At 37.3% G+C, this 14,318-nt stretch overlaps 1 protein-coding gene across 1 annotated transcript; it reads right to left on the minus strand.

Moving 5' to 3' along the window:
* Positions 1-6,704: 6,704 nt before the first annotated feature.
* Positions 6,705-9,305, minus strand: LOC140035468 (aspartyl protease family protein 2-like). The gene has a single exon (XM_072076665.1). It carries the CDS (start codon positions 9,025-9,027, stop codon positions 7,564-7,566), a length of 1,464 nt encoding a protein of 487 aa, XP_071932766.1. The 5' UTR covers positions 9,028-9,305; the 3' UTR covers positions 6,705-7,563.
* Between the last annotated feature and the right edge of the window lie 5,013 nt (positions 9,306-14,318).

Here is a 14,318-nt window from a genome sequence, read left to right on the forward strand (position 1 = left end):
CTAGGAAGCCTCGGCACCTCCCTTGCTCGGAGCATCCGAGGCTTGGGGGGCTTATTGAGGATGCTCACCTCGGCCATCCCGAGTGGCCGAGGTGGACTCACCTCGTCCCTCATCGGAGCTCATCCCTGTCTTGAGACAACCCCAGAGCTCGGCTTCATCCTTAGTCCACCGTGTAGGTGACCTCGGCACATCCACCTCGGCTGCACGCTGATGATGTCAACCCACCTGACATCATCCAAGACCAGCACTTTATCTGAAAAGCACTGGAGGCACTTAATGGCACCTGCACAATACTCCCCGTCATCATGCCCAGACAGCTACAGTGTCAGAGTCAGACCTCCTGACACGGGACAGAGCCGTAATGACCAGAGGGTGGGTCCCACCAGCATAAGCCCTCCGCTCTGTCCTCTACTCTCCCTCTATAAATACCCCAGACACACTCCCAACAAGTAAGAAAACACTGTTCATTAACTCATTCTCATTATTCTCGTTCTCATACTAACTTGATCGTCGGAGTGATACCAGGAGAGAAGCCCCGCCACTCACTTCGGACGAGGAGGTTCACTTCGGACACAGGAGTTCACCTCACTTCATCTCAGAGAGGACTGATCCAGGTCGGTCTAGTTACCAACCAAAAATCACCTCCTCATTGGACTTTCTTTTCAATATAAAGAAAGCTGAAAGCTGTGCAGGCTGGACTGAGGTTATCGTCTCGGAAAGCAGGTGCAGCACCATAATAATCTTCTGCTCAATTTGAGAAAAACAGAAGAGTTTTCCAAGCACCATAATAATCATGCAGGTCGGTACCTAAAATTTTGACACGCACTCATTCCTGCTCAGCAAGAACCACCGTGGTTTGTGGCGGTTTGGAGCCTGGAGGACCAAAATCACACAACGTTTGTTTAAGAATGATTCCTATTTTAGGTTAGATGTTTGTCCAGAATTTTGTTCATCCAAGAAAACCATTCACACCAGCTTATTCTAACCAGCTTTAAGCTCACCAATTAAACCCGCCGAGGTTACAAAATGAAGGGGAAAAAAAAACAGTGAAAAGAAGGATTATATCCCATCTAGATAAACAAAAAAATCCGTCAAGAATCATTACATTCCATTGAATATGACACCAGATCCAAGGGATTTCCTTCTTTGTGAATCATTTGCTGAACTCACCGTTATCAAAATAAGTCTTTTCACCTACCATTGGCTCGGAAATGCTTGCCTGTAATTCGACTCCTCTTCCCGGTTAATTGTCTTAATTTAGCATCCTTAGCACAGGTACTCGGTAGCTTCTGAGCTAGCCTGTCTTTTGTAGTTTCTTTCTTTTTTAGCCTTGATGTGAGGGGGTCTCTGTTGTTTGTAGCCAAAGATCTTGGACCACCGGCTATCCTGAGCAATGTATGAAGATCTTGAAGTTGAGGCGAGTGCAGCATCCTGTAGAACTGCTTCATTGTGTTCTTGAACCTTCGCAAGCTTTGCTCTTTTTCAAATCCTGCTCGTCATGCCGTCTCTTCTTAGCTGCTTATTTGTCTCTCTCACGAACATTTCTCAGTCTGTTTTACTAACTGCTCAACTAAATCAGGAATCATCTCCGCCACCAAGTGGTTGATACACCCCAATTCAAGATCTGGGTTCAGATTGATTCGTTTTCCTTCGTCACCTCCAGGGATGATTGGTCCATGAAATGGACAAACTCTCAAGTCTGTTCTTGAACAAAGGCCCCCCTTCCTCAAAGGGGCCCGACATGGGTGTATCTCCATGGGGTCCTCTCTCTAATCATGTGCCTGAGCATTCAACTCAGCACTTTCTTCTTCCAGCTGGAAATACTGCATCAAAGTCTACACAGTACCCTACCCAATGAGTTTCAAGTTCTAAACCCCTCTGATTAGCCAATACATCCCGGTTTGGAAGTGGATGCAACACATAACTCACTGTTTTTCCCTTCGATAAAACATTTGCAAATGATTCCAGCGGACCATCTTCCCAAAAATTAATTTTCTTCCTCAGAAGTCGTAATTTCAGGATGAGCACAACCTGAATCTTCGCTTCTTCTCTTCGCCGATTCAAGGTGATTTCGAATATCAATCAACTCCTTCAGTGTGTTGACTCCAGAACCTATCATCTGCTCTTTCCACTCTTACGAGGACAGAGATCCATTCTTGCAGTGCAGCCAAATGCTTTGTTACTAAAATTTTGTAGTTTTAAAATGCAATTACTCGAATGAATGAGCTCGTAGAGTCTACTTTCGAGTACTAGAGTTCGGCCTCGATTCGTAAACTCAAACGAGTAGCTCCAACTCGACTCAAGTTCGGTCAATATCAAGCACAAGTGAAACTGTTAATCGATCTACTCGTGAGCTCAAGACTAGTTTGAATCTTCTGCACCCCTACACCGCATAAGCTGAAAGACAAAAGATTGAAAAATCCATGCATGAATCATGAGTGTAAAGTACAGAGTGCACTTTCGTTTTTTGAGTGTCTCAAAAACCTCCGTACCAACAGCCAAGTATATTTGGATTCAAATTAGCTCAACTATCAAATTAAAACTAAAATATCCTCACGTTTGACTGGATAAACTTGTAATTGACACATAAACGAATCAATATTTTACTTGGAATCAACTTGCTCCTTTGTTCCAGTAGCCGAAATTTCTTTTTTAACATTCCAGGAACTAAGACACAATTTTTAAGTTAATTCAACACATCAAATAAGAGATGAACGCTGAATGGCTCAATTTAGCTCCTTTATGGCAAGATCAAGGCGATTATTAAAAAGTACTTTTCTAGTAGAGCTTTTAATAAAAGTACTTATTATTAACTGCTTATAAATATATTGTGTGAAAACATGGTTCAATAAGTGCTTATTGTATTGGATAACGTGTAATTTGAAATTTTTGAGAAGTGCTTATCTTTTTATTTTTTGGTTCATAATATAGGATAAGATTGGTTAAATTTGATGTTTTATTTTTTAAATCACAAAAGCTACTCTTAAATCACCATATTTGAACTATTGCCAGAATTGTTTTTAACACCAAAAACTCTACTCCTAATTTTACGGGATAACGATCGCCAAACTCTATTAAAAAAAAAACTTTTAACACCTAACCAAAAGCACCGTAACTCCAAACGGGGCCTGCCTAAGAAAAAGATAAATCGCATCCGGAGCCTAATACCTGTGAACCCGAGCCCAAATGCCTGTTAAAGCTAGTCATCATGAAATGCGTGGCCCGATGGGAAACGGCAGGCCTAGGCCCAAAGGAATGTTGGTACTACTATATACTAGCGATTGCACGGAAGGAATAAAATGTTTTTCAGCGTAGCGTTCATCATCGGGTGATACAAATCCATGACAATAATGAACAAATGTTTGTCATCCTCGGGGTGTTGAAGATGAGAAATGTTTTAGTCAACCTGAAACATACCTGGAAGAGTAAAGAAATTCATCACACTGGCATGCTTGCCAGATGGTCCATGTGCACCGTTTTTCATAGATACATCACAGTAAAACATTCCTCTTTTTAACCACTAGATCAATATATCTTCTTAACTTCTGAGATATTTTTTTTTACTTTTTTTTTCTAAAAATAAAAAAAAATTATTAGTTTTCTTGCAAGCATTTGATCATGTGATGGTGCTCCAACTTCTCCTATCACAACAACAAACCCATGTTGGCCTTTTGTGGTCGTTATCAGCCAGCAAATCAATCATCCATTGTTCACATGGAAGACGCAAGTAAACGCGTCCAAGCATTCACACTCTTGTCACGAGCCTAATATCATTGGTCCTACCTGTGATTTCCTACTAGATTGCTCATCCACTCACCAAAATAAATAAAGAGAAACAATAATTTCTACCCCAAAATGGAAAACAATTTTCTAAAGATTTCAGATTCTAGTTCCCTGTCCCCTTTTTCACCTCTTAAATTTTACCATTCTCTTCCTAGAAGAAAATTAAAAAAATAACTAAAAAAGAAAAGAAGAAAAAAAAAAAAAAAAAAAAGGAGGGGATCGTCATTGTTAATGACAAATTTAAATCAGCAAAAAGAGGATAACTTTAGAAACCTCCCTTAAGATTTATGATAATTGCACAGAGCTCCCCTCAAATTCTCAAAATAACATCTACCGCCCTTGTTTTTATTGTTTGTATTACAACACAGGCGTAATATGCCTTTTTTTAATCAAATATCCTAAAATACCTTCTTGTAGAAAAGAAGAAAAAAAAAGTTTACTCATCACAATCCAGAATTAGTCATCTAACTTGAATCAACCCCCTGTGCAAACCATAACTATTTTTGGTAGCCCCAAATTCCCCCACCTCTAGTGCCATAATTCTTCCAATATAAATCAACTAATTTCCATCTCAAAAAACAATTGCTAGCTAATTTGCTTAACTAAAATCAACGCTCCATTAACAACTAATTGCAAACACCAAACTGGGATTCCAACGCCCGCAAATAATTCAGTTCACAACCATCAAGACCAACAATAAGAGCAACACCCCAAACTTAAAGAGTATAATTCATCATTATTACCAACACCTACAAAAAGAGAATTCTACCTTTACACACACAAAAAAAAATCACAATCAATTGTCGCAGAAATAAAAAGAGAGAAACAAAAATGCAGTTCTTGACATTCTAGAATAACTTCTTGCTTAACAGACATTATATAGCACTCCTCATCCACTTTCAGCTATCAATTTTAACTTTTTTCCCTAGGTCATGGCTATGCACTTCATTTCCCTCTAGTTTGAAAATGAAATCTACTATCAATACCTTATTGACGTGGCAAATTTCAATTTGCTAAATTCTTTAAAATATAAAGATATTGGAGAAAGGGAAAAGGGTCTAACATTATTGACATATAAAAAAGAAAGAAAGGAATAGGCAATAAAGGTGATGAAAAATTAATTGCAATTGTTAGCAACAGAGGACAATGATCGGTGAAAATAAAAAGGTGATTATGAGAGGAAATAAAAGAGTACGAAGATGATGGAAGATGGAAATGAAAATTGGAAGAACGGTGGCTGTTGCTTGAGAATGGAAGGCAGGAAAAAGGCTCAACTTAGTAGTTGAATTATTTTTCTTTCCGACTATATATGCCCCGTCATGAATTGAACTAATTGGGTGGAGTACATTGTGGTCATTTTATTCGGCCGAGGGAGGCCACTATAATTATTCAAACCTGAAAGGAATAAAGTGAAATTGTTAGAAACCTGACGGTAGTTTCTGAAATTATCCCCAGCGAAAATCACCGAAAGGTTGGATATAGGGAATAGATAACGTGACAGGAAAAGGATTACTGGGGTCCACGAGCAAGACCAACCAAGGTTAACGTCATTGACTGTATCTCAAATCCAATAAAGCACCGTACAACTCCCCTGGCCCCGCCCCCCATGTGCCCCCTCTCCTGTCAGAGCGTAAAATTTGCCATTTCACAGAGGGAAAACCACCGCAAAGTGCGGTTCAACCTCAACCATCTAATTCCTTACCTGTGACGTGACCTCACTCCTAATGAGGGCAGCAAATTAGTGAAACGTTTATGTCAACTCCAATTTTTTTGTGTTATTTGTATTCTCTCATCATTTATTTAACATATAATTTAATAAATAAAAATTATACAATTAAAATAACAGTGAAAGTGAGGACGAGGGATTGATTAGGTGGTTCGATTGAGAAAATATAAGTGAGATATTTGAGATTCAAATCATGTCACTTACACTAAAAAAAATGATATAAGCTAGAGATTCCATTGATTGATGTTTTCCAGGCCAGCCAGGATCTCCTCCTCCTCCTCCTCCTTGTTTTTTTTTTTTTTTTTTTGTAGCAAATAGAGGGTGATGGGTGACCGTACGTTTCACTACCATGACTCGGATAATGGTCTTCCTTCTCAAAACAAAGTGCCATGAAAGTGAAAGTCAAGAAACAATTCTACCCAAAAGAAAATTAGTCCAAGATGAATTTTGCACTATGTTGTAAGGGAAATTTGACAAATTGGTTTCTAACGTTTTAAGAACAAAAATTTTAATCCCTAACATTTAAAATCAGTCAGAATAGTTCATAACATATAAATTATAAGTCATTTTGATCATAATGTTCGTATTTACTGACTAAGGTTGCGTTTGGATTGCATTTTCCATGGATTTTTCGTTGGAAAATTACTGTAGCGATTTGATTTATGTGAGGTAAAAAGGTGATAGGGAAATGTGTTCACGGAAAATAAGGCCATTTTTCGGACCGAAAAATGGCAATCCAAACAAGCCTTAAAAATAGCATCCCTCTCTCATGCGAGCATAATTTTAAGCATAAAATCGAAAAGCATTCGTTAATCTATAATTTTACAAGCAAAACCAACGTTCTCAGAGGCGAAGGCAATGACTCCACCAAACCCATCGGGTTCCTATTACTTTTCTCCCTTTCCCTCGACGCCGTTTTGCAAACCAGTCAAAAACCATCAACAAATTTCACCTTCTCGCCCAAATTTCTCCTCTTCTTCGTGAATTGGATTGTAGAGGTTTTGCTTTGCCTCGTTTTGTTAACTCCTAGTTTATTTATTTATTTAGTAACGCATGTTGTCGTCATATTTCTTAATCTTACCCCCCACCAAAACAGTGATAATAAATGATATCCGTCGATACTCAGGAAATCGGTAGAACTAATAATAATAAAATAATGCTGCTACCATCTCTCCAACCACCATCAGCCACGGTCTTTAAAAGCCAATAATAATAATAGTAGCCGGTGCAAATAGCAGTAGCAGTAGTAAATACCACCGTACTGCTAGCTAGTAGCATCCGCATTCCACAAATAGTACCGTACTCTAGCATCGCCTCATTTTTTTTCAATAATAATAATAATAATGTCTTGCGTTGCATCTTCGGCTACAAATACAACCAATATACGCACGTACGTTCAAGTTTCAACATGCACTACTTGCAAATGTATCTTCTTCTCCTTCTTCTTCTTCTTCTTTCCCTGATAAAATATTTAAAAAAAAAAAAAAAATTTGCACAATGGCTAATACAGTCAGATCACTTGCACCCGTTTTCACGAATTTTCTCCAATTAACTGATAAAAAAATCATAAATCCTCAAGCAAAGATACGCTGATACAGGCTGACTGCTTGCAGGAGGAGGTCACAGACGCTAGGTACCAAAATCTTGTGGAGAGATGCGAATAAACAAGAAAAGCCTGCGGCTGCCCGGTGGTGCCCACGCCGCCTTGTCGGACATAGATACCTGGCTGGTATCTCCTCTTCTGAGTTAAACCGTCATCAGGTTCCTTGTTCCTACTAACAACATCTCATAACACAACAAACAACATGTGAACTTCCGCTGCTCTGCAACCCACCACCACCTTAACTGCAGCTATCTGCTACTCAACGTTTTTGGTTCTTGGGAAGGTCCAAAGAGGCTATAGACCCTCCTTTTTTTTTTTTTTGGGGTCCTTTTTCTTTCACACATAATTAGAAGAAGAAGAAGAAAATAATAATAATAATAATAAGGAAAAGTAAAGGAAAACTAAAAGAGTTTTCTCCATATTCCCAAAACTACCCCGCTAACTCCGCAAATCAAGCACACCCGCGCGGAGCAAACCCGACCCTTGAACCCGCCAAATCGAACGACACCCTGAAACCCTGCTGCTGAATGTTCCCGATTATGGACAACCCGCTTATTGTCCCCGCAAATGCAAAGCAGAACCTCCCGTTGCCATCCACCGGAATCAAATAATTCGATGCCGGCAGCGACACGTCTGCTCCGTTGAAGTGCAGCACCACCGTCGGCACCTTCACCTCCGTCTTCCCCGAGAGATCGAAACATGTGTCGAACAACGAGAAATCTGGGGCCCGCCTCAGATTCGAAGCTCCCGCCCGGAACGCATCCCGCATAGCTATATATGCCGGTCGGGTCAAGCGGGTAACCGATGTGCCCGAGTCCACAATCACCCCTCCGTTCCCTGCGGCGTCTAACTTGAAGTGGGATTCGGTAATGCCCGGGACCCGGGCCCCGCCAACGCTAATCCCGTTCAGCCCCACGTAATAGAAGGTGTCGAGCTTGGGGTTGGTTAGCAGAGGGGTAAAAACGGAAGTTCGGGAAACCGAGGATTCCCCAAAAACAATGGAGGACGGTCTAGAGGAAGAGGACCGGTCCACCAAGCAATACGAGAATTTCCGGCCGAACCGCCTGCCCGCTTGACTCGGGAAAGACAATTTACCCCGTCCGAGGCCCAACAAGCCGGCGGCTCCGATGAACAAGCCTTCGTTGTCGTGGCCGCAGCCGAGGCCGACGTTGTTGACGCGCACTCGGCGGAAAGTTAAGGTCTCCGTGGAGAACTCGCCGAAGGTGAAGGAACCGTCGCCGTAGGAAACCTGGTACAGGCACTTCTGGCGGTTGTTGCAGCCGGGCGAGTCGAGACGGCGGCAGAGAGGGGAGGCACAGGCGACGCCAGCGAAGGAGGAAGAATGAGAAGGGTCAAAAAGGGGGTCGGCTTGGGTGTAACATTTCTTACAGGGGGAGCACTGGATCCAGACGACGTCGCTACCGGTGTCCAGCACCATATAGGAGTACTTGGGAGGGGTCCCAATCCCAAGGCGCGTGAAGTACTCGCCGCTGCCCTGCGAGAGACCGGAAATGACAGAGCTGCTGAAGTTCATGCGGCCGAGGCCGACGCCTTGTCGTCCCCGGCCGGAGGCCATGTCGGAGATGGATTTGGCTCTGAGGGCGTCGCGTTGGAGGCGGAGATTGAAGAGGGACTCAGGGGAGGCATGGGGCGAGAGGGAGAGTGCATCCACGTGGTGCAATTCCAGGGAGAAATTGTTGGACTGGAATTCTGTACCGGCTGCGGTTTCTTGGGAGAGAATGGTTTGAGGTTCACCGTCGGAGGTCCAGGAGGGAGACTGGGTTGGTTTTGGAAGAGAGTTGGGGATAAAGGTTTGGCAGTCTAGCTTATGGGTGGGGGTGGGGGTGGGGGTGGAGGTGAGGAAAGTGGAGAAGAGGAGGAGGAGAAGGGAAAGGGCAATGGTGGGAGTCCTCATTCCTTTTTTGAATTTTGAGAGAGAGAGAGAGCGGAGGAAAAGCGAAGAGGAGGTGTGGTCGAATAAATATCAGCTGCCCAAGCTGTAGTAGTGGTGGCACGTAGGGGGAGTGAGCATGAGTTGAGTGGGGTTTCGTGCTTATTTATGGTGCAGAGCCCCACCGGGATGGTGTGGACGGGGGCTTGGGAACGGGGCTTCTTTCAGGTTTCCAGTACTGGTGCGTTGTTTAAAGTTGAAGGGAAAAAAGCGGCTTTAGTTTGGAGGCATCTGCTGCTTAGGATTAAACTACCAGTACAGAGCACTCGAAAATGCTAGTACAGTACAGTATAGTAGGCGCATTTGTTATCTTTTTAATGAAATTTTTTTATATGATATATATCACATCACAAAATAAATTATACTGTAATAATTATTTTAAAAAATATTTCAAATAAACCCTCTTCAAACGCCCCTTAATATTTCAAATCATCCATGCGGGATTGAAAGGAAAATGGGATGTGAAACGCAGGAGTAATTGAAAGCTGTCCAGAGATCGACACTCGATTTAGTTCGGTAGAGACATGCATTGTTGATTGTTCATCCGGGCGGGTGTGTGAAAAGTAAGGGATAATATTTCATAAACATGCCCTAAGGTTTATGACAATTTCAATTTCACTGCATTTTCTTGAGGTTTTAAAATTTTCATTAATCTTCCTTAAAACTAATGTTCTTGTAACAAACTAACTCAATTCAAAAAAAAAAATTCAACAATAAAAGAATGATTTCAAGAGTGAGAAAAATATTTCATACTAGAAGTACCCTTCAAATTATTATTAATTGGTTGACTTAGAATCAAAAGCGAATATTAGTTAAAAATAGAAAATAAAGACTAAACTCTAACGTGAGCACAATAAAATTTAGTAACAATGACTAGTTTTTATAGAACTACGTAAAATAGTAAAATCAAAGTATTAAAGAGGAAAACTTGTTAATTTGGAATCAAGATTTATGTGAAAAATTCCTAAATTCTTATCATTAGAATTTGAAAGATTTTGAACAAGACAAAGTATAGCCTCATCAAGAAAAAAACATCACAATAGATTGATAATTATTAAAAATATAAAATATGCTAAAAATCTGTTATTTTTTTGAATTATTTCTTTAACTTATGGGGTCCATTATTTCACATGATTAACAAAAAATTGCCATCATTTGTAATTAAAAAAAAACTCTTAGGCAATGTTTGGATTAATAGAAGTGTATGATTTTAATGGAAAAACAAATAAATCAAGTAGAGAAAATTATTTCTAATCATCATGTTTGGATTACATATACAAAGAAAAGAATAGAAACACTGAATATTTTGGAGAAGAAAGGAAAGAATACTTGTAGTTATATTTTATTCACAACTTAATAAAATCCAAATGCAAACAAACTTTAATACTTTATCCTTTTTTTGTGTATTTTCATATTCGTCTTGTTATTTTTATGAATAATTTATGAAATAATAGTATCTCAATAGAAATTTTAATCTTTTTTGGAGAAAGAAATTATAAGAACTACTAAAATATGGATAAAAAATATTAAAATGTTAAAAATTATCATCATAAATTTCAGTACTCAAAATTTTTAAATTTTTTATATTCCAAATCATGATTAATTTAGTACAATGGCTCAATTATTTATCTCCATATAAATATGTAATTTTTCCTAAGTTGTAAGGATAATAACGTTATTTGACCAGCCATGAGGTAAGTAGTGGCCTAATAGGTCCCAAATAATTTATAAGGGAGATAAGTAAAATTTCTAAAACCTCAAGGGACAGCAGCAAAATTATCAGAAACCTCATGAGAGGTTTTTTAAATTATCCCGAAAAGTAAACCACTGTATAAAATGGGGACTGCTTTATCCTCCACTAGCAGCATTAGTTACACTGACCTCGCATAGTTGGGGACAGACGGTGAGCGAGAATTCAAGTGGTCGTTGATGTAGTCAACTTCATATAGTTGTAGCCAGGTGTTGCTCTCCTAATGCTTGCTTTAAGAAGAAAACACATACTCCCTCCGTCCCACTTTGATAGTCCTATTTCTTTTTTCACACAGTTTAAGAAAAAATAGTTAAGTTTGTTGGAAAAGTAAATTTAGATTGCTATTTTCCTAAAATACCCTCACATTAAATAGAGTACAACTTTATGGGAACTTGAATTGATGGTAAAAAAAGAATCAACTCTCATTAAATGGGGTAGGTTTATAGCAACAATAACTTGTATTGAATAAGGGTATTTTAGGAAAATGAAAATACAACTACATTCTTCAATTGGAAAGTGGACTGCAATTTGGGACAGACAAAAAAGGAAAACAGGACTATTAAAGTGGGACGGATGGAGTATTTGACAGACTTATGGTTAAAAAAATGGGGGAAAAAAAAAAAGACATGTATCCGACAGAGAAGTTTGGATTGTTACTTTTTAATTACTTTACCACCAAAACTAATGTTCAAATTTAAAGGAGTTTGTTAATTCAAGTGAAAAAATATTTTTTAATCCTTAAAATTTACCATCTTATAGTTATTTTTTAGATAATTTATCTTACCATTAAACTAATTTAACAAGTTAAAAAATTTTAGCAGAAAGTATCCTCTCATTTGTATAATAAAAACAATAAAAATTTAGATTGGCTCTTCTCTATTTTAGTATAAACAAAAATCAAAGCATCAATTTCTTTCTTCTTCACAACCTTATTAATATTGAAAAAAATAGAGAGATAGGGGGAAGAAAGCGAAGGGGAGATAGAGAGAGAGATCAATTCTTTTTTTTAAATATAAATAAGAAAGAATTTAATAATTTTATTATTTTAAAATTACTTTATTTCTTTGTTTACCACTCAATTCCAATCTTAGTCTTAGCAATATTAAAGTAATGCGATAATATTAAATTTTTTCTCTTTTTTTTTTGCAAAATCTAATTTTCTGTCTCATTCTCTCCTATCTATTTTTCTTTTCGTAGTATTAATAAATGTGAAAAAATAAATTTGATTTTTTTTTATTTTTGTGTTTTTTGAAACTATTAGAGTAAAAAAGAAAGAAGAATAATCATTTCAAGTTTTTTATTTTTAATTATACATTAAAAAGGTAAATACGTTTAAAATTTTTTAAACATATTGGTTAAATTAATGATTGGGTAAAATGTCTAAAAAATAATTTTAGGGAGTACAGCGATTGTATGACTATAATGTAAAGGGATAAAATGATAACAAATATATAGTAATGCTATAAAATAAAAAAGTCTTTTGTACAAAATTCGTTGACATAATGAGTTAAATTTCTTATAGGGATAAAGTGACTAAAAGATACATTAGGAGGTAAATTAATAATAGTGATGCAGTTCAAAAGAGTAAAATGATAATAACCTAGAGAAGTTTTGAACAGTAGTAATAAATAATTTGCTGCTTGGCAGCGGCGCTTTATAAGTTACTAATAGTTTAAAACTTAATAGTAGGCCTATTAATTAGCCCATCCGAGTTGGGTTTTAACAAATTTAGACTTAAAAACTCGACTTTTGTAGTTAATGTTGTTTTCGAGTTTTGGATTATGAGTTTCGAGTAAAAAAATGTGAAACTTATACGTGACTTACAGAATATTCGAGCTGTAAGCCTAATTTGGATTTAGCTCAAACTTACTTAGTGCTCCTTAATTTTCTTAATATAATTACTAAAACTATTAACATCTAAAGTTAATTCAACATCGACAAGACCGTGACATTAAAACTATACACAAACTAGTAATAATTAATTAAAAAGTATATAAACCAAGAATTTTTCAACAATAATATATCCAATTAGTTTAAAGTATATGAAAAATAGTAATAAAACATGATAAACGGTCAATATATCTTCAAAAGTTCTCAATTTGCTTGTACTAAGATTTGTCATTCTTCTTTTGACATAATTTTTTATATTTTATATACATTAATATAATTTGACACATAACTTATAAGTATAAAGTATTAGTATCATATATTTAGATACGTAATTATATATATATCAAATATGAATATATATATATGTAAATTAAAGGACCGGACCTATATCGGATTTGAGTATAATAAGACTCAAACTTGATTCACATTTAATTCCAACCTAATATTTAGATCCAAATTTAACCCAACTTAATTAAAAGTAAGATCCATTGGGCTTTTTTTGAACCAAATAGGCCGAACTCGAGATGATTTGGATATCCTATTGACAGTCACGCTTAGTAGTAGTATATGGCAGTAAAGAACATCGTACAACTCTCTAATCTCTCTATTTTAAGTAGCCGCTGCTTCGGCTTTACAATCGTAGATGTCTTGACGCTGGGCATCAATTATGATGATTTATGAAGCTACGGGATAGGGCGGGGGGATGGGGGTTGGTGGTTGGGGCAGCACCAGCACCTAGGGGTGGGCACGGGTCGGGTACCCGCCCCAAATATATCGGATCAGCCATTTTGCGACCCTAACCCGCTCCTAATATTTTCGGGTACCCGAATAGCGGGTACCCGAAAAAAAGGGGCGGGTCATAGGGTACCCGTCCCTAAAAAAAACTATTTTTCAATAACAAAAATTTATTTTCTACTTAATATCAACATGTTTTTCAATAAAAAAAAACATGTTTTTCCAATTAATATTGGTAGAGATATTGTAATTAAAATCCATACATCACCATTCTCACACATTTCATCCAATAATCAAATCGATATCATAAATTTAGTACATATTAGAATATCTAATAGACAAAACGAAGTTTCATAATAATTTTGAGTACATCACCATTTTCACACATTTCATACTTTTACAACACAACAAACACAAGGATAATAAGTATTTGGTAACTTCCCCAAGGATAATATGGTACAAGACCGCGTCTCAAATAAGTCAATTGTGAAATCAAGTTCGGAAAAGAATTGAATAGAACTAATTATTTTTGAAAAAAATATAACCAAAATAATGTTAAAAATCTTCCCCAACTTCTTTACATCTTTGGAATAGACCTTATGGTATTAAGGTGATGAAAAAGAAAAATAAATTTCTTACACTAAATAAAAGAGACAAATTAAAGAGATATAATTGCAAATGAATGACACAAATATTTTAATTATCTAGCTAACAGAAAATTGAAACTCCAAACAAAAATCTTTGATTGAATTGATGCAAGATTTGCAGGAAAGATCGATGGAGGTAGAATAAAAATAAAAAAGATGAAAGGGATGAACAATTTTTATAACAGAGTTTCACAAATTTTTTTTTTCATTTTGTTCATATTTCACCGAGAATA

The sequence above is a fragment of the Coffea arabica genome, chromosome 2c (assembly GCF_036785885.1).
Source record: "Coffea arabica cultivar ET-39 chromosome 2c, Coffea Arabica ET-39 HiFi, whole genome shotgun sequence".
Taxonomy (NCBI): Eukaryota; Viridiplantae; Streptophyta; class Magnoliopsida; order Gentianales; family Rubiaceae; genus Coffea; species Coffea arabica.

What these genes read in the sequence shown, in the direction of transcription:
- LOC140035468 (XM_072076665.1), bottom strand. Translation starts at nt 9,027, where the DNA reads ATGAGGACTCCCACCATTGCCCTTTCCCTTCTCCTCCTCCTCTTCTCC.